The sequence below is a fragment of the Takifugu rubripes genome, chromosome 21 (assembly GCF_901000725.2).
Source record: "Takifugu rubripes chromosome 21, fTakRub1.2, whole genome shotgun sequence".
Taxonomy (NCBI): Eukaryota; Metazoa; Chordata; class Actinopteri; order Tetraodontiformes; family Tetraodontidae; genus Takifugu; species Takifugu rubripes.
This window is the reverse complement of record NC_042305.1, coordinates 15,685,537-15,712,961: the sequence shown is the minus strand read 5'-3', so window position 1 is coordinate 15,712,961 and position 27,425 is coordinate 15,685,537. Positions and strand designations below refer to the sequence as shown.

At 44.9% G+C, this 27,425-nt stretch overlaps 3 protein-coding genes across 4 annotated transcripts; 1 reads left to right on the top strand and 2 right to left on the bottom strand.

Annotated features, from left to right (window-relative positions):
* Positions 1–493: 493 nt before the first annotated feature.
* tesca (tescalcin a) lies at positions 494–4,182 on the bottom strand. Its single transcript, XM_029829557.1, has 6 exons — positions 4,122–4,182; positions 3,189–3,258; positions 2,644–2,724; positions 2,348–2,487; positions 1,105–1,166; positions 494–655 (listed from the first exon to the last, which is right to left on the bottom strand). The coding sequence occupies exons 1-6, from the start codon at positions 4,180–4,182 to the stop codon at positions 494–496; spliced, it is 576 nt and encodes a 191-aa protein (XP_029685417.1).
* Positions 3,189–9,668, bottom strand: fbxo21 (F-box protein 21). Its single transcript, XM_011615965.2, has 13 exons — positions 9,424–9,668; positions 8,755–8,890; positions 8,515–8,624; positions 8,302–8,423; positions 7,733–7,879; positions 7,507–7,643; positions 7,288–7,424; positions 6,364–6,543; positions 6,140–6,272; positions 5,853–6,043; positions 5,613–5,770; positions 4,122–5,282; positions 3,189–3,258 (listed from the first exon to the last, which is right to left on the bottom strand). The coding sequence occupies exons 1-12, from the start codon at positions 9,645–9,647 to the stop codon at positions 5,053–5,055; spliced, it is 1,905 nt and encodes a 634-aa protein (XP_011614267.2). The 5' UTR covers positions 9,648–9,668; the 3' UTR covers positions 3,189–3,258; positions 4,122–5,052.
* A 463-nt stretch (positions 9,669–10,131) lies between these two features.
* nf2a (NF2, moesin-ezrin-radixin like (MERLIN) tumor suppressor a) lies at positions 10,132–27,117 on the top strand. Of its 2 annotated transcripts, none has more exons than XM_011615967.2 (16): positions 10,132–10,314; positions 11,618–11,743; positions 11,831–11,953; positions 13,484–13,567; positions 17,502–17,570; positions 17,709–17,791; positions 19,314–19,389; positions 19,749–19,883; positions 20,062–20,136; positions 20,257–20,370; positions 20,463–20,585; positions 20,877–21,094; positions 22,281–22,386; positions 23,332–23,435; positions 23,658–23,817; positions 26,192–27,117. In XM_011615967.2, exons 1-16 carry the CDS (start codon positions 10,261–10,263, stop codon positions 26,240–26,242), a joined length of 1,701 nt encoding a protein of 566 aa, XP_011614269.1. In that variant the 5' UTR covers positions 10,132–10,260; the 3' UTR covers positions 26,243–27,117. The 2 variants fall into 2 exon arrangements, with proteins under 2 accessions (XP_011614269.1, XP_011614268.1); XM_011615966.2 differs by having other exon boundaries at positions 10,134–10,745.
* The last annotated feature ends 308 nt before the right edge of the window (positions 27,118–27,425 follow it).

Here is a 27,425-nt window from a genome sequence, read left to right as displayed (position 1 = left end):
TACTGGCTCCTTATCACCCCTCCCTGCTCACAGACATGTTTGCAGACCATCAGATAATAGAAAAGAGGTAGAGTGTTAGTCTGAAACATGGGGCAGGTGGCAGCAGCCCAACCAACGTGACCCCAAGTCTCTGAAATGTTAATGTACTGTTAAATCACAGTGTTGAGTCCAAAATCATTATCCTCCATCTAAAAATATATTAGTGCATATCTTAAGTGTCCTTTTAAGGAAGAATTCTTTCATGAGGTCGATTTCCCACAACGCATTGTTGTCGTGTCCACGTCCAAAAAGCGAATGTGCATCCTGGATTCCATTTCAAGGCCTTTGAGAATCTGTAGATGGAGGGAAAGTAACAACGTCACTCGGTGAGAAGGGGGGGGGGGGGGAGTGGAGGACGCAAAGAAACATGAAGAAGGGAGGCAAAACCTGTTCAAAATGCTCAAAAGTGATTCCTTCGTAGAAATCATCTGGAGCCTGCGAAGAGAACGCACTGTCAGTCCCACTGCTCGGTGGGTGTGGAGGATGACGCCTCTGTGAGGTTCTTTACCATGTGGGGAACGTTGGTGCTCGCCACCTCCAACATGGCCGCATCGGCTATCGTCTTGGCAGCTTCCTGTCCTATGGCTCCGCTCTTTGACAGGAGCTCCTCCACGACCTGGGAGGAGGAAAGCCTTTAATGGCAGCTGGAGATAAAGTCTGGACCTCATTGTTCTGATAAATGACTTAGGTCAGTTGCCGTGACAACAACAGCACGTCCGCCACGCCCCTCCTGAGCTGGGACAGTATGAAACTAGCACTTTGTGGTGCCATTAGGAGTGACACAATCATTCTAAAAGCAGTTAATAAAGGGGTGTAACGATCCTATCCTTCACATACGTCCAGATCAGCTTAGAATATTTCAAGGGGATAATTTAGTGCTTAAAAACTAAAGTGTTGTAGAATAACGTAATTATAGAGTCTCAGTAGGTTGACGTTGTTACTACATAAGTGAAGGCTAAAACAATGAGTTTAATCACATGATGTCTATATCAGGCTCCGGGCAACTGTTGACCTTTGGGATGTTCCGCTCTGACGGTGTGCTTCACCACGTTACTGGTTTCTCACCTTTCTGTACTCCTCCAGCGTGATGGTACCATCGTTATCGGTGTCGTGCATGTTGAAGAGGACTGGAAAGAGAAGAAAACGTTTGCAGGTCAGGCCCGTTGGTGGGGAAATGCCCGTCGGCAGAATTTAAGGCTCGGGATAATGGGGTTCTTGAGGTGGGATCAGGGAATTTCAGGAGAAGAAGAGTTGTGTCAGGAACATCGCTGCCGAATGTCTAGCATCGCACCTAAGGAACAGCTTTGAAATGTCACTACTTTCATTTGCGCTGACATTTAGACGATTCCATCTCATTCCCACGGTTGGTTGTTAACAACAATAGGAAGGATTTTCCTTCTTTGGGTGGCGTTTGACAACATTTCAACTGTGACGTCATCACTGAACTGCTGAATATCAGTCTGAATGCCAGACATAGATGTCAAAAACATGATTGTGGCCACAGAAAGAGCTGCCATTACCAAAAACAGAGCAGATGATTATTCGTGCTTAGCTGTGGATGGGAGAAAAACAAGGTTTGTAGTCTGAAATTACTTCCTGCTTTTCCCCTTCTTTTTTTCATGTTTTTGTTTCTCAAAATGGCTGTTTCCTCATACAGTGGAAGCATATTTTGTCTGGAACTGCTCACTAACTTTCTCTGCCACCAAACATGCAACAAAGTACAACTTCCATTGGCCCAGATAAAATTGCTCTCATGCTTCCGAACTACGTACTTTAAATATGCTGCAGGTGTTTCTCTCCAGAGACCCAAACACATGAGCAAACAGAGATCGATGCCATGAAAGAGTGGAACAACTTGAAGCATGAGAATTCTGACTTCTTTCAGCTGTGTTTCATCAGTTGTTTGATTGTTGCCCATTAGGCCACCGAGCTGCTCATCTGTCACTCAAGCCTATCTTTGAACACTCTTTTCCTGATGACTGTGGAAGGACGCCGGTCACACCCCCTAAAATAGTCCGAGAAAAACTCCACAAACCCGATCCCTCTCAAAGGTTTGGGGGTTGTAAAGATGTCCCACATTCCCGGCCAGGCCTCAAACACATCCTGGACTCCAAAATGTGACAGCTGACACGCGACAAAGTATTCAGCTCACATCAACACGCTCTTTGAGGCGTGAGGGTGATGACTGAAATAAGCTCTCACACACAGCTGGAGATGCAGAAGTGAAAACTGTGGTCTATGCCCGACACCAAACAAAGAGGAGATTAGCACCAATCTTCTAATACTGTTGAACAGGGAAGTTTCTCACAGCGTAGCTTCTCTTTCCTCAGAGCTTCCTTCTCCTCCTCCGTCGTCTTCAAGGTTGGAGGGCGGAAGTGGGACATGACCATGAGGAACTGCTCGAAGCTGATCTCGTGGAAGGAGCCCACCTCATTCTGATGCTGATTCCTGTTTTGAAATCAACACCGTCGTGAAGGTCCAAATCAGAGCTGTGCAGGACACTTATATGACATAACAATGGGAAAGGGCACAAACAACGAGACAAATGCCACAAAAAGAGGCGTTTTCTCCGCCAACCTGTGTGTCTGAGCTGAACGTACTCACCGTTTATCAAAGAATGCGTCAACGATCTGCTTCCTGATGGGGTTGTTGGCCAGGGCTGGAATGCTGTTTAGGTTTTCTTTGCTGCAGCGAGATAAGAAAAAGCCAAATATTATACAAACCAGCACACTTTAAGAGCACTGAACACTATTTATAAGAAGCCACATGAGTTGGGGACACCTGCAGGTACCCGCTGTGTTAAACATGTCCTCTCTTCCTGTTCAGTGTGTGTGTGTGTGTGAGGGGGGAGACCTCTGATTTATGCACCTCTGTCACTTTGTCAGGGTATGAACGAGTGTGTGTGTGTGTGTGTGTGTGTGTGTAGCAGGTGTCAGCTCTGCATCCATGATATATTTCTCAAAGTGTCTGCGTTGGTATTAGTTGACCCTGTGCATGTCTCCATATGTCACCTGTTTACACCCGGGCCAGAAATACCCATAAATCATAGCTGCGGCCACAGGCAGCTACTGTAGCATTCCTCCTTCAGCTCAAGGGTTCAGAATAAAACCACGAGCAGCGTCAGGGTGTTATCAGAGTAACCATTTTACCTTATAGTCTCCTCATTTCCACTCAGCTGTTGGAATCGTTTGTGAAGGTTTTTAATCTGCTCCAAGGAAACTGAAAGGAAAAGAACAAAAATGTGTGTCAACAACGAGCACAGCTTTAAAAAAAAAAAAAAACTATAATCTCTGAAATTCTCTTGTCAATACATGATAGTGGAATAGTGCTCTGCTGGGAGGTTTGCTTCCCTCTGCAGTTTGGGTGCAGCCTCAACACCAACAGCCTTTGTACCAGAGCAATTGTCTTGTTTATGCCGGGTCAAATATTCAAATCATTAACTCACATTCGGAAACCATCAAGACGTTTATTCGGAACGATCTGCTAGTTTCACAATTGCCCAACTCGAACTGTTATCTTCCTGCCTGTCTGGCTGCACACGATGAAAGGTTGCAGCTGTTTTGGAAGAGTTCAAACTATTGGTCACGGGTAGATCTGATGCCAAGAGCCCACAAATGAAGCGCTTACTAAAGAATCACAGATATGAGTGTGTGAATCGGAAAAGCCCACTAATCTCCCGCTGAGCTCAGAGACAAACGGGCCGGAGGGTCCAAAGTCTCACCTCTACATGCAGGACCATTAAATGTGGGATCGGCTTTAAGATACAAACTCGCCGTTGTTATCTAGTCTCTACATGTTACTGCACTCATCAGGGTTTTTCTAAAAATAGAGCCTCTGTTGGGGTTCGTTTCATTTCTTCATTCGCTTTTCTTAAAAAGAACAAAAGTGCCGGAGTGGTAAAAACGTTGAGGCGGCTTTTCGAAGGTCGACAGTGTTGAAACCGACGCATAAATGAGAACCCAAAGTTGGAGTTTGCCGACGTCAAACGTTGCCATTTATTCCCCAGACAAACTTTTTCCCCCAGCAGTATAAGACAGAAAAACACAGAGGAGTGTTTAAAGTTCAAACGCTTCATCACTCACATCCAGTTTTCTCTACCAGGTTCTGGTACTTGTGGTCGGAGCGCGTCTGCGAGGCTCCCATCGCGACTCCTCCAAGCGGCGCGTCAGGACGCACGGACTGCCGCGACTTTCCGAGCGCTGCCAATTTATTGCGCTCGCCTCCGGTGCAGCTGCAGAGAGCTGCAAGCATCTGGCTTCCTCAAGGTCCTAAATCCACGCAGGAGCCGCATTAATGTCCCGACATTCTCGGACTGACGTCACAGGAACGCAGGAAGGGCTGAAGAAGGACCGTTGAAATAACTCGGGGAGAAATTAGAAAACAAAACCTTAAAACTCTTTATTTTCCGCTTTTCAAAGCTCCGATTCACTCTTGGTTCACCGCACCAAAGAGATTTGTCACTCTACATGTTTTAGTTGCGACACAGGAGAAATAAAGAGCTGTAAAACGTCCACAAGTGCATGAAGAGTCTCAAAAGTCACTTTGCAGTAGCGTCTGGAATTATTGATCATATGCTGGGGATTCGATTGGCTGATTTTTAGTGATGAGGGTTGAATAAAGGTAGATTTACAGCAGCTGACCAGCCATCCTGAACTCACTCCTCCTAACTGTAAACTAAAAACTATTTAATGTGCAGTTTTGAGTGGTTGGAATGTTCCTGCCTCTGCATCCATGACAATACTACAGGTCAGTTTCAGCTTCTTTAGCACGACAAACAACAGAAACTTTTCATCTTCCTAGAAGTCTATATTTTCCCAAAACTTTTCCAGGCATTCCTTCCAGAGATGGAATGTATTATAAAACTTAACGGTGGTACTAAAGCACTTCACTGAATAATAATGCATGATTTGATTTCTAAAAATACTGTATTCTGCTACGTAACAGTTAGAAAAATCCCCATCTGTCGCTTGTTCTGGGTATTGGACATGAGTGCAGCGTGCGAGTCGAGCTCTGCTACTGGCTCGGGTTTGGGTGGTGGCTGTTCTGCTGGTCCTGGTTCCCAGAGTCAGGCATCAGTCTGTGGTAAAGCCGCTGCACCGTCCCCAGAGTCACGTCTGCATCCTCGGGGTACCGCGTCTGCAGCTCTTCGTTGGTGGCGTAGTGGGTGTCGGCGAACTCTGAGAAGTAGCGTCCCACCTCTGGATGGCCGATCTCCATGGGGGCTGAGTGGGGTTCCAGGTTTTCTGAGGTGGAGTGAATAAAATTAGTGAGCTAATCTCAACTACATGACACAGGCTTCATCAGGGCACTGAAGCAGCACTGTTAGCAGCAGCCACACCTGCCACTGAAGTCATCATCTGCCCAGTTAGCTTTGTAAAAAACTACCCTGGTATGTGATTTTTGCCACGATAATATTCCTGAGGCACAACCAGGATGTCACCGCTCACAAAAGCACACCTATCCTGACCGGTTGCTCCACATTTTTAAAGAGGCCCCGCCTCTTCTGCCACCTACACCGTCAGTGTGAGGCTGTTCTGACTGCTCTGTGCTACCCGTAGTTTTGTTCACTTTACCCTGTGCTGCGTAGCGACAGGTTCCGTCCTGCACCAGAACATTGTAGAAAGGCTGGTTGGGCCCATTGGGAAGCAGGTTAACCCTCATGGTGGTGATCCACTCCTGATTCATGGTGCACTTTGGGTCCCAGCCGTAGATCACGCAGTTATATCCAGACCTGATGTGAGGAGATAAACGTCAGGGTTCACACCAGATTAGATGTGTTTACACTCTCCTCCAACACACGGAACATCACCAACCTCTTATGCTTCATGATGAGGCCCACTGAATACTGAACCTCCAAGTGTTCCGGAGCGTTCCGCAGCTTTACCTCGGGTGCGGCGGGATGTTTTTTATGCTGAATGTGCTCCAGAGTATGCTGTACTAGGTATCCCACTGCTCCATGCTGGGAGGGGTCCAAGGCCTGAATGTGCTGCAGGATGTCTAGAACCTGCCACAGAGGCAAAACACAGAAGATCATTTGGTAAATCCAAGAAATTCATTGATTTAATTTAAAGTGAGAACCACACGGCCTTTGGATCCTGACCTTTTCTGGCCAGATACCCAGGTGGAAGTAGAGGCGGGCCTGCAGCAGCAGGTATTGCACGTTATCTGGGTTGATGGTGAGGTACAGGTCCAGAGAGTCTCTGAGCAGCTGGTAGGATTTCTCATTACCCTCCCTGGTGGTGCAGGACAGAGAAGCAACAGTCTTACACGATGTTGCAGCAACCATCATACACTCTTTGGCGCCTTCCTCTCCATTCCTCTCACCCTCTTTTGCCAATGTTCAGCAGGTTTCCCACCATCCTGAGCAGCAACTCGCCGGTGCTGATGGCACTGTAGTAGTCAGCCGTCACCTGGTGCCCGATGAGGTACTCGCACTCTTTGGCCGTCAGCTGTTTGCCTTTGCCAAAGGCATCGATGTAGACAAAGTCAAAGATGTCCTCACTCCTGCGGTAATCAATTTAAACTAATAAATATATTTCTAACAAAAAAATCATCACAAACCGGGCCTCGGTGAGCTCAAGCGTCTTTTGGTTTTCATCCAAGCTGAATCCACTTTGCTACACCTAAATAACGAATCGTGAGTGATGCTTTTTATGCCCTTTTAACATTTAGCTACTTCAAACTGCTTCATATCATCACAGCATGGAGCTGCGCCTGCCCGATTAGTTGTTTTCACTTTCTCGAGCTGCGCCTGTGTTTTCCTTCCTTCTGGGGGCCTGGACCGCAGACGATAAGATATGGCTTTAATTAGTTTCTCCCGTGTTTGTTTTGAGGCCTGAATAGCTATCCAGAGCGTGAATAAAATTTATGTAATTTGGAGAAGCAAAAGAAATGGGTGCCTGGCTGTAGCGATAGATTTCCTTCCAAACAGAGTGTTCGGGAAGAACCGTGGAGATAAAGCCACATGGTGGCGGCTTGAAGGCATTGAACACAGCACTGCAAAACACTAAGGCAATCCTCCAAAGGACTCATTAATCTACTTAAATTAAATCAAATACAAAGTAATACAAATCCTACTAAAAGTCCTACATCCGATTCACCCAATTTAAACTGAAATCTTACATCGTCCAACAGTAAAGAGTGATTTGCTCATCGTTAACCAACAGGTTCTGACTGATCTCCTAATCTCTTCAATGATGTGGAGGTATAATCTGGCCTTTCACATTAATAGACCTTTCAAAGACGTACCCCCGTGGTTTCTGGCACCAGCGTAACAGGAAGTGGTTGGGGAAGTTGACGGGCTCCAGCCGAACACCCAGTTTCTGGGCTAATGTCATGTACATGACAGACAGGCTGATGGGAATACCTGTACGACGTAGTAGCACCTACATGAAACACACAAGGTTGGATGGGCGGGTTGGATGCTGACCGGCGTTGCAGAAAAGCTCGGGAAATTAAAATACACACCTGGTGGATATATGAGTTGAGAGGATTGTAGTAGTCACACTCGTTGCCTTTGTACTGAAGCTGCTCGTACAGCACGGAGTTAAGTGAGCACATGACCTGCCTCTGGAGCTCAAAGTCCTCCACCACCAAACAGTCCCCTGAATCACGGCAAAGGAGACGTCACTGCGAGGAGAAAACACCAGCGACCGAATACGGGAAAACGCGGGGAGGGGTTTGGAATCCTCACCCTGAGTGACACGTAGGCTGGGGTGAGAGGGATTCTTGATTTTCAACATCTTTTTCACTTTCTCAGCGATCTCATCCAGCTGGGCTGATATGCTGCTCAGCGTTACATCCGCCAGCGGGTTGCAGTAGCGATCCACCAGCACAGCACCTACACGTCCAAGAGACGGGGTGACTGGTTATACTGGTAAACGCTGACACTGACCACACCTAAAATGAATAAGGATAAATGCCAACTCAAACTGAGCGGCAGAGATGGGCGGCCCATTTACTGTACGCTCATTACATTATCGGCTCACTGATGCATCACATCAAAAGTGTAAATCTCCCAGAATCCCCAACGGTCAATGTAAACTGGAACTGAGGCTTGGAATCATCACTTTCAATAAGAACAAGTCAGAACCACTAAAGACACTCAGAGCATCCACATGTCAAGAAAATCACATGGGTGAAATATCCAGACGGAGCATGGCATCTACATTTATACGCTACCTAGGACACGAAGCATGACTTAAACTCCGTTACCACAAAAAGAAGAGTGCAACAAGGGCCGAGTCTGTTTACATGCCACACCTTCTAAAGGTGACTGATGTTCAGCGGGCTGTTCCAGGAAGGACTTCAGACTCTTTAGGATGTTCTGCTGCCTCAGAAAGTAAAGGATTTTCTTTGCATAGTACTTTAAGGTCAGGTTTTTCCTGGTACGGGAACAGAATCGGGGGAGAGAGACAAATGAGTTGACTCAGGATCACTTGGGACACAAAAGATGTGTTGGATGTGGATCCTCACCTCTTGTCAGAGTTGAGTATAAACAGGAGCTCATCTTCACAGAAGTGCTCTGGCATCCCAAGTGACTCAATTTCTGCAAAGCTGTCTCCCAGCACCTGGCCTACGCAAGGCTGTTACAGATTTCTGGGTTAGTTTGCTGGATAGAAACAACTGCGTACAGGTTACAGAAAATGATGCACACGTGGGGGAAAAGGACAGTCGACTGTAACATGAAGTCTTTCTTCCAAAGGCACAACTTACAACTTCTGTGAAGAATCTCTTTGAGATCGACTCGACAGTCCTTCGTATTTGTATACCAACTTTGTGGCGTGTTCTGTACTCTCTGAGCCAGTCACAGCTTTCGTTTGGCCGGTAAAACCTCTGCAGTCTTGGCCATCTGTTGACGTAGGCAGGAAAGAAATAGTTGCAGTAGCAACATGAGCACAGAAAAGGTTAACCAACATTTTGCCCCAGTGTTTGCCCTTTCACTCGTTTGCAAAAACCTGATTACGTGGTTAAATCTTTATAATCATGAAACATGGCCAAGTCATGAGGAGTTCCTTTGGTTGCAGCTGCACTGAGGTTCACAGTCAGCATTCAATATTCAAGGTCATATCAGTTTAGAGGAGGTTTTAGAATTTAAGCTGAGGTTGAAGACAGATCTTTAAAATTAAAATGTTCAGATGTGTGCAGAGCAGACAGGGGGTTGCCAGGGGCCAAGAGTGATGATGAATCTAATACATCAGCAGCATGTTGAAAGGCTAACGTGGAGATGGTCTGCAAAGAAATTAAAAAATAAATAAAATAAAATCACCCTACCTAGGACACGTATGGAAATTTGGGGCTTTAAACGGTGAACATATAAACAGACTCGTTTGATGAAACGTAACCCCACAGACGCCGACCCTCCTATGAAATCAAAAATAGCACCTGAGTTTGTACTGGTTCCCCCAGACCTTTCCCCTTCCGTGGCAAACATCGTGCAGCCTCTTGCAGCAGCAGGAAACGTTACAAATGTCGACATCCTGCAGCACTGGGAAGCATAGAATGTGTTCGAGCAATTCGGTCGGCAGGTCGGTCAATGTTTTAGTCTGAGAGTCGGTGGAAATTCCATTCAGTCTTGGTTTCCCCTCTCCAGCTACAGTTGTCGCCATCTTTACTGTTTACCCCGATTACCTCATTTCTAAAACACCGCCCCTTTTGGCGCAAGGGGGCGTGTCGGGGGCGGGGTAAATAAGGTGTAGAGCATTTCCATTGGTTGCTTCTTTAGGAGGAAACTGTAACGATGAAGTTTCGGACTCTTCTGTTATTATATTGTTAATTTATAAATGACCAAATAGATAATGTGCTCCACTCTGAGATACTAAAGTTAGAATTTATCAGCGGCTAATAAATATCCAAAGACAGACTGGATTAATCATGGTTTTATAAGTGGCTGAAATCTTCGCAAAAAAAATAAATCATCAAATGGAAACTGGTCAACTTCCCAACTGAATAATTTCATCATTGTTTGTTTGTAAAACAATATGATTAAAACAATTTTAGACGATTTGTTCAGTCTGAATTATGAAACTCTATTTTAATGTCAGGGAAGGCTTTTTTTGGTGTCACCAGGGTGTTTTTCGGGCAGTACTGATGTCCGTGAATGCAGCATCGTCCTTCTTTTGGGAAGGGATCGCTAACAAATCATTAGCAACATTGGCAGGAGATTAAGTTGCTCCTGGAGCGCAGTTCCAATGTTATATGCTACTTTTAAACAACCCCTGAATGGATATATTCTATACCGTCGGACACGAAGATGATCACATTAACCAATATCAGGTCAAAGATAAGAATTCTTATTGGATACGTATTGTTAGTTAGCTAACTGAGTTAAGTTAGCGGGTAGCATTGGATAGTGACAGTATCAGGTTAATACTGTCAGGCTTTCGTAAATGAAATTAGTGTGTAAGAGACACTAATAAACTAAGGAAATACATACGAAAGCTCTGTATAACTTGTTAAGCATGCCACTTGCGATCATTTGATAAATAAGTGAGCCATCGGCTGTCTACGCCGTAGTGTTTACGATCCAAAATGCGGTTTGCCCTCATGAACCACTTCTAAGAGTTGTGGGGTTCAATTAGGAAGTGTTCGCGATGGCAAGCGTGTTAGCAGGGAAAATGGGATTAAATTCACTGTTGAGAAAACAGTCCAGGAACTTCAACGTCAGGATCTGCACGATGGAGTCAGACATGGAGTTCAGCTGTGAGGTGTGTGTGATTTCTTTGAATTAACTCATTCAATTTAAAGCAAATGCAACCAGATCTGGAAGCTTACTCACTGATAGTGTGATGAATTCGGATGTGACACTAAGTATGTTGAGGCTACTGTACTCATAACAACTATATGTGTCTGAAGATGCAGAGTTTCTTGGCAACAATACGTGGGAAAAGTGTTAAAATCCACCTTTGGACACAAGGTGGCAGCAAGTAATCGTGTATTCAGGAATATGGGCCATCCATTTCTCTGGTTATATGTTGGTTTTAGAATCATCATTTCCCCCAATGCTTGGTAAAAGAAAAGAGGGAATTTCAAACAAACAATGATCAATGCCTGCATGTATTTTTTTGGCCTTCTTTATTTATTTTGGGTGTAGCACACGATTCATTTGAAAATGACGGAGAACAGAAAAGCACCCACTTGCAGACTGCAGCCACTGTATTTTTAAAAGAGGACTGGCATCATATTATTGGTAATTACATACACAGCAACTTGATGTTGAGGGTTTCAATTTTCTCTGTGTGGTGGTGTGGTACTGTATGATGGCAATTGTGCAAATTATAGGTTTTGGAAGTAGCCTTTTAATGTGAATATGGGCAAAAATGCACATCCCGTTTGCAGTTTCCCAGACCAACCTGGAATTGCACCTTGAGTTACTTCAGGTTTTGAGATGAAAGCTCTAAAAAAGGTTTGTGTGTCTGATATTCTCCGTCACAGGATGTCGAGAGCAGGAGAGTCTTTGAACAGGGAGATTGAGCTTATGATGAAATGTTATTATGTCAAATTTGGGCAGAGAGGGAAAGGGAATTTTCCTGCCAATATTGTCCAACTTGTGCCAATTTCTGGTTGTTTTGTTCTGTAGGTGAAATGGAAGGGAAAAGATCTTTTTGACCTGGTGTGCCGAACTCTGGGACTGAGGGAGACGTGGTTTTTTGGACTCCGGTACAACATCAAAGATACTGTGGCGTGGCTGAAGATGGATAAAAAGGCAAGTGCTTTGCTTTTTTTTTTTTTCATGTAGTAACATGAGAATAAAATACGTTGCTCAAACTGTATTATCTTGGTTTCATTATAGGTTTTAGATCAGGAGGTACCAAAGGAGGAGCCAATTACATTCAACTTCCTGGCCAAATTTTACCCAGAGAATGCTGAAGAGGAGCTGGTGCAAGATATCACTCAGCATCTTTTCTTTCTGCAGGTAAATAACTCATCGTATTGGTATCATCATAACTGATACAGGTTTAATGCCCTCTTCCACAATCTAAATAAATATTCCCGTGGCCAAAGTAGCCATTTTGGGCTACCTTGCTGTTCCATCCCTGTGCCTACAGGGGGCACGTGCGTATAGAGCTTCTGACATGGCATCCAGCAGACGAACGCTGTCCAATATACTTTGTCCTGAGCTTATTGTGTGCAGTCATGTGGAATCATTGTGCAGCGTATTACCAGCGGCCTTTCTCTCCGCCCAATACTATCCAGGGAATTCCAGGGCTGGTCCCCTCACAAGAATTGGGATTTGTAACTCATAATCCAATCCAAACCCACCACAGTTATCAGTTACCAATTACCGGTAGCCTGTTTGGATTCAGTAAATGGCCCGGTTGATGACATGTCTCCTGTGAGATGGGACAGTGGTGCACGTTTTTGTATAGGGGCAGTAATCTACTCCAGATTGAAAACATTCTTCTACTAAGGTAGTTGGGAAGAAAGTGTCCGGAAAGCCTGCACAGCCAATTCGCAGAGACTGAGGGAGACGAATTTTGATGTATCGCCTGTCGCCTTTTTTATATATTCTTTGCTCTTAGAGCTCCGTAGAGAGCAGGCCCCTGCTCCGATTGTGTCACAGGCATGACAGCTGGATTAGTATTTATCAGAACTGATCACCGACCCTGATACAAGCGTGCCTCCTCCAAGCATATGCCCCCTGTGCCCGTTCGATCGCTCCCCCTAACAGACACATGTACGTCTCCATCATCTGGACCAGCGATCTCGATAACAACCCGGCTTCATTTGTAAAGCAGATTGCAGCCCGAGTGTCTGCCCTGATTAGAGACTGTCACCTCTGGTTCCACACCGTGGTTAGTTCAGAAGGTGGGGAGACTGCCTGACTGACTTTCAAAATGATAAGAATCAAAGCATCGAATTAGAGCCCTACTATCACTGCAGGTTTTCTCTCCACCTTTGTGGAAGGAGATGTGGAGACTGTGGTCCAGAGATGATGACAGGTGCCTCAGAAAGCCCCACAGGGAGCTTGTTAAAGAGGAGGATGTTTCTTCTGTTGTCCATGACCTGCTTGCTGCAACCTGGAGTCCAGGACCTAGAACTGGCCGTTCCGGTTAACCGGAGCACGTTCAGTCACTTGAGTGAACTCCAGTAAATTTCATCATGGACTCAGATTCCTGTTGTTTTACGCTGTTCTGACTGACCGTTTTATTTTATAATCTTGGCTTGGGCTATACTGCAGCAGTTCCTGAGGCAGTGGCTAATAGGTCCCAGTGTGGTGACTTGAATTTTAAAACCCTCCATCTTGACTTCGGAGAGGCACCGTTGCGCTGGTGCACGGTCATTAACGTTCTCCAGGATGTTCCCCTTCTCACATAAAAGACACCCTCTGTATGTTTAAAATATAGACGCACAATAAATTAAACAAGTGTTGCTTCAACAACTAACAGCAAAGAAAATGTTCTGTTGATCTGAGGGTGAAAGGTTGCGTTTTCCTACTCCTCAGGTGAAGAAGAAGATCCTTGAGGAGGAGGTCCACTGTCCACCAGAGGCCTCCGTGCTGTTGGCCTCCTACGCTGTCCACGCCAAGGTCATTGCACATTTTTGAGCTTCCATATAATCATTCGTCCATCATCCTACCTTCGCCACTGGGTTCCTTACTGGTTTACTCATCTTTGCCATCATATTTGGAAGAGAAATGTTATGTGACAGAGGTCATATCAGTGCAGTCGGACCTTGGCTATGATCATTTGACTGTGTTAATATGTAAACGGATTACTCGCTGAGTTTAGACAGTATGGAATAAGAGCCAGTGCTTCCATATTATTGATAATAGGCATTATTGCATTGAGCCACAGTGTTGCATCGCTGGTCATCAGATGTGCCTGTAGTGACTCCTGGCTGCAAACTGAATAATTACTAGGATCTGATTAAATATTGTATCGTAGTAAACATTTTGAAGCGTCACATCCATGCAAACATAAATAAAACATCTTTAATATTGAAATGTGAGGTCAAAGTTAACATACGACACTGACAAGCTTGTCGACCCGGCTCAAAATTGACCCTTTATGTCTAAAAGGATTTGCCAAGGTTTTATTTATAATTTGGTTTCCCTTTAATTCTAAAAGTCCTGCATAATTAATGCTGTAATTTCCGCTGAATGTGGACAGCTTCAAACACAGTTTTTAGGTTATTTTTAGGTTGTCTTTTGGACCGGGGTTGTCAAAGGTCGCTGGGTCTTAGCACTCACACCTCTGGCTCACTAATCCATATGTTAATTATGGCTCTGCCACACAAATGACTAATGTAATAAGATGATGAAGTGATGATATTTAATCACCAGGTTAAACGGGCACGGTGACATAATGTTCCACAGAAAGATAAACAGCCATTATTCAATCAATTGACTCTAAGATTATATTTTATGTCGGCAGTATTATAAACTTAGTCTACATAGAACAGGGAGAAAGGCTCTTTTTTCTGATGTTCTTAGGGTTAAGGTGAGAGGGAGTAAGTCAAAATTCAAGTGCTTGTTAAATTTGAGTGTCATTTTCAGCTGAAAATAATCAGAGGGTTGTACCATCTGAGGCTGAGAGGGATTCTCCTGTTTGACACCGTGTCCTCTCCATTCATCCCACAGTCACATTTTCACTCTTACCAGCCTTTTGTGTCGAATTCTCTTAAGAACAGTCTGCTCTGTCCTTCCCTGAAGAGTGCTCCAAAATTTCGAGCACGGTCCAGTTCTGTCCTCCACTGCACGCTGCTGGATTACACCTGTTTTTTTAGGTTTGTGTCTGGCCTTTGTGGCCGATGATGGTTCATTTTCTCTATGTTTCTTGTATTACCTGTAAAACTAAAGACAGACGGATGCTCTTTGTGTACCCTGAGTTGTGTATTGATAGTGTATATCCTGCTCAAACATGACTCTAAACCCACAGAAACGGCTCCACGGGTTGAAATGTCGTTAATTAGCCTCCAGAGACGCAAGTCGTTTTGGTTGATAGATCTCTTCTCTTTGAAAATCTCGTGAAAAGGATGGGACGAGCGAGGTGTAGATTTATTTCTTTGACAGGCAGAAGAGGCCTAGTGAGACCGGAGCTTTATGTCAAAGGTTTAAATCACCTTTTTGGTGCCAATTTATCAGGCTGAGTTTGAAAAAAACAGCCTGCATGGATGAAGCAAAGGAGCCTGACAAACATTTTTCACAAAATATGACACAGAGAGGGGGAGAAAGCTTTTTTGGCAGCAAAAAGTTTTTATTTAATCAGCAGTCCACCTTGATTAGAGCCATCGTGGGTCTGGTTAAAATGAGACAGGCACTTGTTAGGTAGCGCAGCTGCTGAGAGGCTTTTGTCAGACTTTGTCTTTGTACCGATGCACTCAGCAGCCAAAATACTAACAAGCAGAACTCAACAGGGAAGCTCTGGGCAGCACCAAGGTTTTATAGAATCCCGACATTCACACAAACACACACAAATGGAGGAATCCATCAATTCTGCTTATCGTTTAAGTTCGAGAGCGCATGAATCAAGTAGGGTAGGAATGGATTCTTTCAGCGAGCATTTTTAAAGCTCTTAGAGTTCAGCTTTGTTTTCAGGACCTTCGACACAAATATAAGGTCTCATTACACCATAATGGGTGGTCTGCCTGCAAGCCTTAATCACAGGTTGCCCTGATTGTAGCTTCTTATCGACATCCTCCCCCTCCAATCATCGAATCAGGTGCACACGCTCCGTGCACGTATATGTGTGCTACTGCACCTGCTGTCGACTGAGATTAGCTTGAAAAATCCAGACTGGGATACAGTGTAGACCGGAGGCACTCTGGCACGGTGGCTTGAGGGGCTTCCTCAGCCACAAAGCCGGCGGTGGTGCGTGTCCAGCTGAGCAGGGAGAGGTGTGACATTTTACAGGTGGCCTCAGATGGACGTTCTCCTGACGCCATGCTATAGGCAGAATAAGCAGCAAAAAGCCGTCCACGCGACATCCCCAGGTATCAGTAATTTGGTTTCTGCCTTCTGGTGACGCTCCAAAATGTGTTTTCAGCCACGGAACAAGTCCTGTTTACTCCAAACTAAATGCAGCGGGTTCAGGACGCCACGCAGCGCCACGGTGACGTGTTTCCCGCTGGGATGCGTCAGGTATTTTGGGGGATCCATCGTACCCTTGAGGTAGCATGAGGCTCAGTTAAACAAAGCACGTCAGTTTTGCAGCTCAGCGCTAAATTCAGTTTACTACAGACATCCAACTGCATATTTTGCAGAGTTTTAAACAGGAAAAATCAGGAAAAAACTTTAGATTTAAAGAAGCTACTGTATGTATGTATGGTGACAATAATCTTCGTCAGATTGTGTTTATTATCTATTGAGAGTTTACTTAATAATCAGTGATATTTTGGTCAGACTGTTTGAGTACACCTTTACACCATGATGATAAGAACACCTTAATATCTGTATTTCTTAGCTGTCAGCTACCTATATTACTGTTGTCAGTGTATCTATGAGCTCTGTGCCACACAGTAAATCCATTATTGAATGTTTGCTCCTGCGCCGCTGGTGGTAATTGTTATCTGAAAATATTGACAAGTACCGGTAAGTGTCTCTCTAGAGCTATTTTGAGGCTGTTTGAACCAACTGGAAGATGGATGTGTAATCAGAAGCAGCTCTAGAGCATCATTACCGCTGGTTTGAGCCCCAGTTTGGGCCTTAGTTCCTCTATACATCTGTATTGTATCAATTATGCAGCGGTTACAAACAAACCGATGAGGAGCAGAGAGAGCCAGAGCTGAAAAAGAAGGTAAAGGAGCTAATTAGATGGTTCTCTGCTTCTCGACTGTGTTCCAGTCTGTCGTCGCGGTTATTAAATTCAGCTCTGTTAAATTTTGTTTGCTGAAATGCTGTGCACAATAATATAATCCCATTAAAGCTGAATGAAGGTGATCCAACACAACAAAATAACACATTGAACATATTGAATTAGACAACTCAAACCACACAGGTTGTCATAAGTCTAATTTATTCTGAGCCCCTCCCAAAGTGTTAAACCAAATCCCTGCTAATGGGAACTCTTAGATTGGGTGATTTTCTTTGGCTGATCACCTTTATCTACATCTTTGTATTCCCCTCTTACATGCTACACTCGTTGTGAGTCTGCAGCTCTGTAGTTGGCTGTAGAGGTCAATGTAAGGGTCAAATAATGGCTGGAGTAAATCAAACCACACCCATCATCCCAGCAGTCATCTTTGTAGCATTGTTAGCACAGGGCTAGATTTATCCACCACAATGTCCAGGTAATTAAATAGAGCACCAAGGAGGGTAAAGCATACACTGTAAATGACATAATCAGACCATGTTACAATGTATAGAGGCAAGCCTAGTAAATCTGCTCTCATTTAGACACTTTTCCTACAATTCCATGTCCTCAACAGCTCCAAGGAGAGCCAGACTCTGGTCCATTATTGGATGGAAGCCAGTCAGTTTGGAATAATTGTAATCCTCTTACCACTTGTGCTCTATTTTACAGTATGGAGACTATGACTCCAGCGTCCACAAACCTGGCTTCCTGGCTCAGGAGGAGCTGCTGCCAAAGAGAGTGAGTGACAGCCAAGTGTGCTCAGCGTTCACCAGCGAAGATGTTTACACACCGTCTCGTTTGTCGACACGTGTACCCGTACGATAATTCATCGCACCCGTTTTTTCCCGCATGACTTCGCGCATGTGTGCTTTGCAGGTGATTAACTTGTACCAGATGACTGCAGAAATGTGGGAGGAGAGGATCACAGCGTGCTATGCAGAGCACAGGGGTAGGACAAGGTAAAAGCTGCTGCACTCCACTGATACGCCAATGCGAAGCTCCACAGTCATCAGCTAAAATTGTGCCGTTTCTGCTTTGCACCATGAGATTTTTTTAATGGAAAAAAAAAAGATGTTAATGTCACAGCAGAAAGGGACACGTCTAAAATAGTGTTAATGGGAGATGACACTGCTTTGACAGAGCTTACCGGACCATCCATCTTCCTTTAGCCACAGATTCAGAACTCATCGGGCTGATGACAGGTGCTGGAGCGCTTTCTGGTGGTCAGGAATAACCAGGCACAGGTTGCCATCGCAATTAATAAACCAAATGGGCATGTCTGGAAGGAGGCCTAAACTAGTTGTTTAGAGGGAAAAAAATGGCCTTTTTATTCACATCCCAGGACAAAAATGCCTAAATCTAAGTAATATGGGTGTTCTGACCTGCTTCAAGACAGGTTGAGGTGTAACTTAGCTGAACACAGATGAAAATGAATGAACAATGTGATGTGTTTTATTCCCGGGGGTGTAAAGGTCACGGCTGGAAAGTTAGTTTCTAAAGTCAGCACTTAAAGTAGTAATTGACTCACTGGTGCTGATCAATAACGGTTCCAATTGGAGAGATAGAGAGAACCCAGTATTTGTTGAAGCTTGAACATTTAGCTGATTAGCTGCTGCAGTGGTGTTGAAGGAGGGGGCTGCTGGCCCTCTGTGGACACTCCTGGCTGCCACTGTATGACCTGACAGACTGGATGCTCCAGGCTCCAGTGGTGCTGCTGATTATGCAGCGATCAAGCGAGGCCTCAGACTGAATAATAGGTGATTTATTGATCCTCCTGTGACCCGGGGCTAAAGCAGTAGATGATGGATGGCTTGATTTTAGAGTTATTAAAACATGCACACCTCAGAAAATAGCGAAATATTATCTGATTAGATTTTGGAGGTTTATGGCCTCAACCTTAATATGGAACTTTCACAGCTCCAAAATTGACTTTTACACACTTCTGAATTTCACTTAAGTAACAAGTCCAAATCAATCCACCATCCAAACCCAGTTTATTTCTTTGCCCAGTGGTCTCCAGCTTTTTAAAACTTAGATGAAGCTTTAATTACCAGTGTCCCAAGCACTCAAATTATTAATCAAGTTTTGTAGAAGAAAGTCCTATTTTTTCCCCCCTCGGCTGTTAAATGATATATTTTTATCCACAAAATCACAAAACATCTGCCAACCAGGGAGCAGAAAAAGTGGAAGAAAATAGTTTGATATATTTGTCCTCCATCCTGGCATATAAGGTCTTGACCTGTAAAGCCTGTGTTGGGGAAGAGGGTGGTTTTGTGGCAATGTTCCGCTTGTACCTTCACACTCACAAAGAGCTTTTCGGCTGCCTCGATAGATCTCACAACCTGACAAATGCCAGACACAAAAGCACAGCAAACAAGGTCTGATCTCCCATCTCTCTCGTGCTGTACTCCCCCCCGCTCTCCTCCATTCCCTTGGATCCCCTTCAATCCCTTCCTTTCTTCATCTTCCTTTTTGAACCAGGGATGAAGCCGAGATGGAGTATTTAAAAATAGCTCAGGACCTGGACATGTATGGCGTCAATTACTTTTTAATCAGGGTGAGCCCATGCTGCTTTTCTACTGTATATAGTGTTTACCAGTAAGCCAGTACCAGAGTTACAGACTCACCATTTTCATATATTTTCTTCTGAGCTCAAATGCAAGAATAGCTGTGTTATTTCAAATAATTGAATCTCCAGCAGTTGTGTAGAAAAACAAATCCAACTCGGTGGCACACTGGGTTTAGTGAGTCCTTGCAAACTTGCCAACCTTGTCTGGTGTGTTCTTTAAAAGACAAACATTCAGAAATGTCAGCCTGGAATCCTTGATTTCAATGTTAACAAACGTTTCTGGGAAGCAGTCACCATAAGCCGTTTCTGTCAATAGATGTTCTGTTTACTCTGCTAATGTGCTTTAGAATAAAAAGGGAACGGATCTTCTGTTGGGAGTGGACGCACTGGGTCTGCACATCTACGAGCCAGACAACCGGCTCACACCCAAATGCTCCTTCCCCTGGAATGAGATCCGAAATATTTCCTACAGCGACAAGGAGGTGGGATTGTTGTTCCTGGTTGTTATGGTTGCTCTCAGGACTAATACCATAATACAGAGGCATGTTTTGTGTAGGCAGCATTGGTTTCCAGGATGCTTTTTAATCTGCAGTTTGTTTTTTGAAAGAAAAAACTGGTATGATTGTTGATAATAATAAAAAAAGTCTCTTAAATGTGCAGTTTACCATCAAACCTCTGGACAAGAAGACAAACGTTTTCAAGTTCAACTCATCACGTTTACGAGTCAACAAGCTGGTGAGTTGTGCTGGAACAGATGCCGAAGCAGCCTGGATGTGGCTAATGAACAGCGCCGTGGTGCAAGCATTCATAATCACAGCCGGTTCGTGGCCGCTTTTTCCTTTTTCCCCGGTGCAGATCCTCCAGCTGTGCATTGGGAACCACGATCTGTTTATGCGCCGCCGGTGGGTGGACTCGCTGGAGGTCCAGCAGATGAAGGCTCAGGCCAGGGAAGAGAGGGCCAGAAAACAGGTAGCCAATGGAAAGGCGGCCGTTCGCCATCATTCAGAAGGCAGGAAAGCAGATCGGCTCCCCTGAACGCGCTCCAAATGTCTGTCGTTCAGGTGGAGAGGCAGCGGCTGCAAAGAGAGAAGCAGCTGCGGGAGGAGGCCGAGCGAGCCAGGGACGAGCTGGAGAGGAGGCTGATTCAGCTGCAGGATGAGGCTCACATGGCCAACGAGGCTTTAGTAAGATCTGCTCAGCTCACTTCAAGATCCACCTTCAATAGGATGTGTTCAGGTCTCAGACATGCGTACGACAAATTTACTTCACTGATTCTTTTTAGTCTCTGCTTTTGTTTTTCTGTGAGCTTTCGAGAGTGCTTCTTTGTTGCATCTCTCCACTTTAAACCTTTTTCGCTCCTGCTGTGTTCTTATGCCTCTTTTCTGCCCTCTCACCCCTCTGTTAGCTCTTTCCTTCACCCCGTCTTCCATTTTTGACATCTCTCAATACCTGCTCCCCCCCACGTTCCTCTCTAGCTGCGATCAGAACAGACAGCAGATCTGTTGGCTGAAAAAGCCCAGATTGCAGAGGAGGAGGCTAAGCTGCTGGCCCAGAAAGCCGCCGAGGCCGAGACGGAGATGCAACGCATTAAAGTGACGGCCATCCGCAGCCAGGAGGAGCGGCGGCTCATGGAGCAAAAGATGCTGGAGGCAGAGATATTGGCCCTCAAGATGGCGGAGGAATCAGAAAGGAGGTATGGAGACGAGGATGGCGCCTGGATGAGCAACCATCCATCTACTGTAGTAATAAATGATTCTTGCCAGAAGCAGGGTTTACAGCTTTGTCAACCCTCCCATGAATCCTGGGTCCAAAGATCCTCCATCCTTTCATTTTTGTCTTTTTTTGAATATCTGAAAGGCACAGAAACACAGTGTTGGACTGCTTGTGCAACAATAAGCCTCGTTTAATCTCCTAAATGTCGAAACACTCCGCCGCAGTCGGCTCAGTCAGGCTCGGCAGAAGCAAAGTATGTCAATACGCTTCGAGCGCAGAGCCGAGCGCCGCGGCTGCATCTGTGGGGCTGGATCGGAGAATTGGAACTTGTAACTTGTTTTGAATAATTCAATTTTAAAGGTTTAGTTCTTGCACAGCGGTAGAAACAGAACTAATGGCAGCGCTGCTTTTCCAGAAGAGCAAGAGCGAGGAGGAGAGAGAGGGAGCCCTGGCTCTGCAGCATTCCCGTATTCCCAGATGCAGCAGTTTGTGTTCTTTAATCTTGAAGCTCATATCGATCGATGGCAAGTGGACCAGTCAACGTTAATTAGTATGTACTGAGGATGCGATCAGTTCAATTAGTGTCTAAAACATTCAATTGAAGTACTTCCAAACATTGTGTTTGACTCTTTCCTGTCCTGCCTGTAAAGCCTGATACATGAATAAATCCATCACAGCGGAGAAATCTGACATTAAAACTGAATGCATGGCTACAAAATAACCCCATTACAGCCTCCACTTCACTATTTATTGGACGATCGTTTCAAATAGACTCCATTAACCACTTGTCAGCAACTGCAATTTCTGGATGAGCACTCTGCAGCCTAGAAATTTAAACCTGTGGCACTCAACATGTAAATGACTCCATCCACTCAAGCCCTCGAGGCACACGGCTCCCCCACATCAACCCGGAACTGCTGACTAATCAAAAGAAATGTAATAACAAGGATATAAATATCATACGATGGTTGAATAATGGAGTCAGAAGTTATTGTCTTCTGAGGCGATACATTGATCACCGCAATAATAACAAAGTGACATTCCCAGATTTGTGGTAAACCAGTTCAGATTATGTAAGATCATTTTGTATTCAGCTGAAGTAGTTCTGTGTCCTTTGGAGGGATGGGAGATGATGTAATAACTGTATCGGTCTGTTCACTCCTCAGAGCCAAAGAGGCTGAGCAGCTGAAACAGGACCTACAGGAAGCCAAGGAGTCTGAGCGCAGGGCAAAAAACAAGCTGCTGGAGATCACCAGCAGGACGGTCCACACGGTATCAGAACAGAGCGTGCACGCCGTGCACACACCACTCATTTCAATCAAGCAAAGTCTTTAATTTGAACCCACGCTGTCACTAACGCCCTAACCACGACATCCCGGTGGGACTGGGACAGGAAGGGACCTTCCAAAATGGGTTTTTTTTTTATACCAAAGGCTTTTTTGGACAAGTTTAACAGTTTCGGAGCTTTAATGACAGGTCCGACTTTTCATCTAACCTGTTTATTTCACCACAGGACCTGAGCTCACTATAAAAGCCAAAGTTGTGCTACTGAGCAGTAAAATCTGTACTCATATATAAGGAATACATTTATCACCAACGCCCAACGTATGTGTAATAACATAGATCCTAATAAATAAATCAATGTAGCCGTAGAATTCCTCAGCTTTTAGACTCCCGTTATCATTTCTGTTATCTGCATCTTTTCGTATTTATAGAAGACGAGATAAACAGCAGAAGAAATGAAGACTCAGCTCTGGAATGCTGCATACAGAACAGAATGTTAACTTGCATAACAGATAGCACGTATGGCAGCCTACACAAAAGCATCACGCACTGAAATCCCACACACTGCATTTCATTCATTCACCACACGCAGCATTAATCTGCTTACACGTGCACGGGGATTCGAGCCATCGATAGGGAACGACTGAAGAATGCAGTCAGAGGTTCATCACTTCTGGAGCCAAACACCAGCATTAACACAAGTAAACGATGTGTTTTTGGGCTGCCTCAGTCAGGACACACACACGTGTTTGGGTTTTATCCAGCATTTTCTCTCGTTTGACCTCACTCTCTCCATATTTATAATTATCTTGTAAAATTCAGCCCATCTTGGACCTGCTCTACCGTTATCCTCTATTTTTTTCCCGTTAGTGGGTTCAGCCTCGTGGCTTTAGGTTTCTGTCCTGTAATCTGTCCTCCCATCTCTGCTCCTAGTCCCCCAGACTGCCGCCTGACCTGAGCCTCAGCAGAGAGAACCTCAGCTTTGACTTTAAAGACACTGACATGAAACGCCTCTCCATGGAGATCGAGAAGGAGAAGTGAGTAGCTGTCGCTAAGCTGATTCTGCCTATTGTCATGCTGGATAACTTTCCTTTTTAATGTGCTGTTTAATCAGCCAGGTTTATTAATGACAGGCCACTGTATCTACACACACGGGAAAATGTCTTTAATTAGCAAAGGGATTCTGTTGCTCTTACAGTAGCAGGAGATTAACGAGAACACGAGCTGAAGCCATTCTGACACATTGTGACCGTGTCCAGGGTGGAGTACATGGAGAAGAGCAAGCACCTGCAGGAGCAGCTGAACGAGCTGAAGACAGAAATTGAAAGCCTGAAGCTGAAAGAGAGGGAGACTCCTCTGGACATCATTCACAACCAGAACACTGAGCAAGGCACCAGCAAGCAGAGCAACTTTAAAAAGGTGATTTCTCAGCTCAGAGCTCCTCACAGCGTCTTCCAACACAGAGATTGAACGATACTCCCATTTGTTGCCTCATCGCGCGCGTATGCACGTGTGCATGTGTGTATAGTTAAATTCCAGCATTCATTGCTAAAGGAGGTCCTTCAACCCAGTTGCAGTGTAACTGGGTGACAGCCAAGCACAGTTCTATTAAAATATTCTGCTCCTTTAAGAGAAATGGGATTTTCAGGTTTTAGCTCAATGCCCCGCAGATCTTTATTCTAACCGCTAATTTATCCCCATCAACGCGCATGGATCCCCTCCAGCACTCTCTTTTACCTTTCTAACTGTTTCATATTGATTCTCATCCATTGATTGCGTCGGTTCGCAGCGCGCCAGTGTTCAGTTTTAAAGGCTTCTGGTTGAATCCAGCAGATCTCTGTGCAGCTATAATGTTTGTCCTTGTATAACTTCAACATCTGCACTGGAACTATTGAACTATGTTTAGATTCATGTTTCCCTTGATGGCCATTACTGAATTGATTGACCAAAGGCAGTAAAGAGGGTATTAGAGTAAAGTTTATTTGGACTCTCAAGGCACAAAATGGCAGGTTCATCTCATTTATCCCCACGCTTCGGTATCTCTGGAGTTTAATAAAAGTGCAGCATTTTGCACATTGGGCAACGGTTTCCTTCATATCCACTGTTGACATGAAGAGAAACTCAGGTTTGAGGTTTTTTATCATGACATTTTATCATTTGGGCTGACGGCATCACCTCTGGCTTCAGGCGGAGCTGAAGTCCGAAATGGTGGATTAACGGCGCCGGGGTGGTCGTCATTCATCTTGTTCATAATGGAGAGGGTGGGGGGGGGCTCAGAAGGGGAGGTAAGGATGGGGGAACTGAAGGCTAATTTATACACAAAGTAAAAAACCTTGTGACTAGGACCGTGTGTATGTAACCTACTTTGTTCTGGGGATCTCGTACCCACACGCCGCCGAGCGCTGAACTACTTTTCTTGCGCCGTCCTTCACCTGCCCTTGGAAACGTCAGTGACTGAAATGCAGAGTTTCACGCTTGAGCTCAGGACCAGCGGGACAAAGCCAACAATGCACAATTAGCAATTAAAACTCTCGCTGCGTAGACGTGGTGTCTTCCCATCCAGCTGTGGAGGACAAGACCAGAAATCAACTTCCCAAACCATCCCAAACCGTTCCTGATGTTAAAGAGGAAGGGATCAAGCCGCCCCTCGGCTATTCCTTCGGCTTCTTTCACCTGATCCCGACTGTCTTGATCACGTTCGTCTTCCGGCTGCGCCACACATCAATAAATGCTGGTCGTCCTGAGTGTAGTCGAGGATTCCGAGGACAGTAGAAGGTGATCTGGAAACACCACCCTTTTAATCCTTCCCTCCCCCACGCACCTAAACTCTGTCAGGATTTGCTTAAGCCCCCCTCCCATCTACACACGCTCCAGAAATAACCTTGTTTTCCCAAACCGTCCTATGTCTAGTATTTACACTGGCAGGCTTTTTAATTCCCTCTTCCCTACAGATGTGGGAGAGAGGAAAGTTTCTTTAAGTAGTGCTCAATTACGCTGCATTAGCCCAGCTCCCGGCTAACTGTACCGCGGGGTGAGAGTGCAGTCAGCGGTCTGGATTAATCCATCACTGGTTCATTTGAACCCAGGAGGGAAACAATCAGCAGTACTTCCTCCAAGAGGCAGCGAGCGTCTGCTCGTCCTACTGTCCCCGTCTGTTTGATCTTCCCTGCTAGAATAGAGCGTTTCGTAGCTCCAGCTTTCTTCGTCCATTAGCTCCTGCAGTAACATGGTATTAACAAAGCTTCCTGCCTTCAAAGAGCATCGTGGACTCATTAAAGCTAAATAATCTGCGAGCTGGAGTTCTGCAAGCATAAAAGGGAACAGAAGCAGGTGAAACGCTCAAAGACTTTCGGCTAAAAGCAATTATTGCTCAATGTATACTAAATAATCTGCTGCTAATTACATCTAATCAGACCGTTTAATTAGTCTTTGGACTGAAGATTATGCTAAAATGAAGCTTAATAGTTTGTTTAATATAATATCAGTGATGCGGGAATCAACTGCGGGCTGTTTATTTTCTGTAGCGTTAGCTTGAGTAAATATTCCTAAACTGTTTTGATTGCCGGTTAATTATGTTTTTTTGTGCCTTTTAAATCAAACTAATTGAATTTGAAGGGTTAGCTTTGTCCTGGTTGCAGAGGATGATCCCTTTTCACAAACTTAACAGGAGCGTGGTGCGGTAAATCCTGTGGGTTTGAGCTTTTTTTTCCGCAGTCCGCTGTTCCTCCTCCGTTTACATCCCAGACGGATGCAGTAAACAGCTTTATCAGGTGTGTTCTTATCTCCTCCTCAGCTGACGCTGCAGAGCACCAAGTCCAGAGTGGCCTTCTTTGAGGAGCTCTGAGCCGGGAAGCGGCAGCTGGTTTCACATTCCTGGTCCATCGCAAGTGGCTCTGCAGCGACGGTTTCTAGTGCTGTTCCAGGGAAAAGGAGTGAAGAGGAAGCAGGCGCTGCCTTGCTGGGCCTGTTTACATGTTTACATAGGTGCAGGAATAGTGTGTGAAGTTTTAATACACCTGTTTACAATAAGAGTGCCGGGAATATGATAGACAAGACTGTTGAAGGGAGCCTGGGTGGATTTTTGTGGAGGTTAAAATGCATTTGATGTTATTTTTAGATTCTTTTGGCCCCGTATTTGTTTACGTTAAGGCTGAAATGTAACTGAACCACTGAATCCGAACTTTGGATTGATTCAGTGTAACACACTGTTGCATACTGCTGCTTTACTCTGACCAAAATATTGAATGTCATGTCCTAAAAAAGAATCTTTGATTTTTAACACTATTTCACTCATATCATGTATTGCTTATTTTCCCCTAATGCATGTTTTCTTTTTCTTTTTTAACAACTTTTTCTGCCATCGTTTAGGGCTTGGTGACGAGTTGGCTGTGATTAACATGTGGAACATTCATAACGAATAAATGCGGTCGTTCGGGGTCTCCGACGTAAAGGGACCGAGCTGGATGAAGGATTTTATTCCCTCTTTATGCGTGAGGAGGGCTGTAAAATGCGCCTGTTTCATGTTGATGCCTGTGATTCAATTAATGCAAAAAAAAAAGTTAAAATGTGAAAAACAAATCCAGTCTTTGCCGTTAGAATAGAACAGCAAACATATATAAGCTGAGAATGAAGGAATTCACATCGCTGTAACCTTTTTTCCCCTTTAAAATGATGCGTGCGTGTTCTTTTTTTAAAGGTGGAATAAATTTCGGGTCTGATTTGTTTGTCTGTGTTCGCTGTGTCAGAATTGCGTTTGATCTCTTTGATGTGTGCCAGCTTTGATGCTGTGGAGAGGCTCCTCCTGCCCACCCCAGCAAACATCCCATTACACCCTCGAACACCAGAAGGACCCTTCTCCTGTCAGGTCGCATAGCATTTGTGTGTGTGTGTGTGTGTGTGTGTGTGTGTGTGTGTGTGTGTGTGTGTGTGTGTGTGTGTGTGTGCGTGTGTGCGTGTGCGTGTGTGTGCCGCTGCATTGACTATTTTAATGCCATCTCCGGTGGCTCTCTGTCAGGGGGGGTCGGGGC

Coding starts and splice junctions, on each gene's coding strand:
- tesca (XM_029829557.1), bottom strand. CDS start 4,182: ATGGGAGCCTCGCAGACGCGCTCCGACCACAAGTACCAGAACCTGGTA. Junction 2,488..2,643: donor GACGCATTCTTTGATAAACG/GTGAGTACGTTC, acceptor ATTTCAAAACAG/GAATCAGCATCAGAATGAGG. Junction 656..1,104: donor CGCTGGAGGAGTACAGAAAG/GTGAGAAACCAG, acceptor TCCTCCTCCCAG/GTCGTGGAGGAGCTCCTGTC.
- nf2a (XM_011615966.2), top strand. CDS start 10,632: ATGGCAAGCGTGTTAGCAGGGAAAATGGGATTAAATTCACTGTTGAGA. Junction 17,571..17,708: donor AGGAGCTGCTGCCAAAGAGA/GTGAGTGACAGC, acceptor TGTGCTTTGCAG/GTGATTAACTTGTACCAGAT. Junction 22,387..23,331: donor CCAGCAGGACGGTCCACACG/GTATCAGAACAG, acceptor CTCTGCTCCTAG/TCCCCCAGACTGCCGCCTGA.
- fbxo21 (XM_011615965.2), bottom strand. CDS start 9,647: ATGGCGACAACTGTAGCTGGAGAGGGGAAACCAAGACTGAATGGAATT. Junction 8,625..8,754: donor AGAGATTCTTCACAGAAGTT/GTAAGTTGTGCC, acceptor AATCTGTAACAG/CCTTGCGTAGGCCAGGTGCT. Junction 6,544..7,287: donor TGGTGCCAGAAACCACGGGG/GTACGTCTTTGA, acceptor TGATTACCGCAG/GAGTGAGGACATCTTTGACT.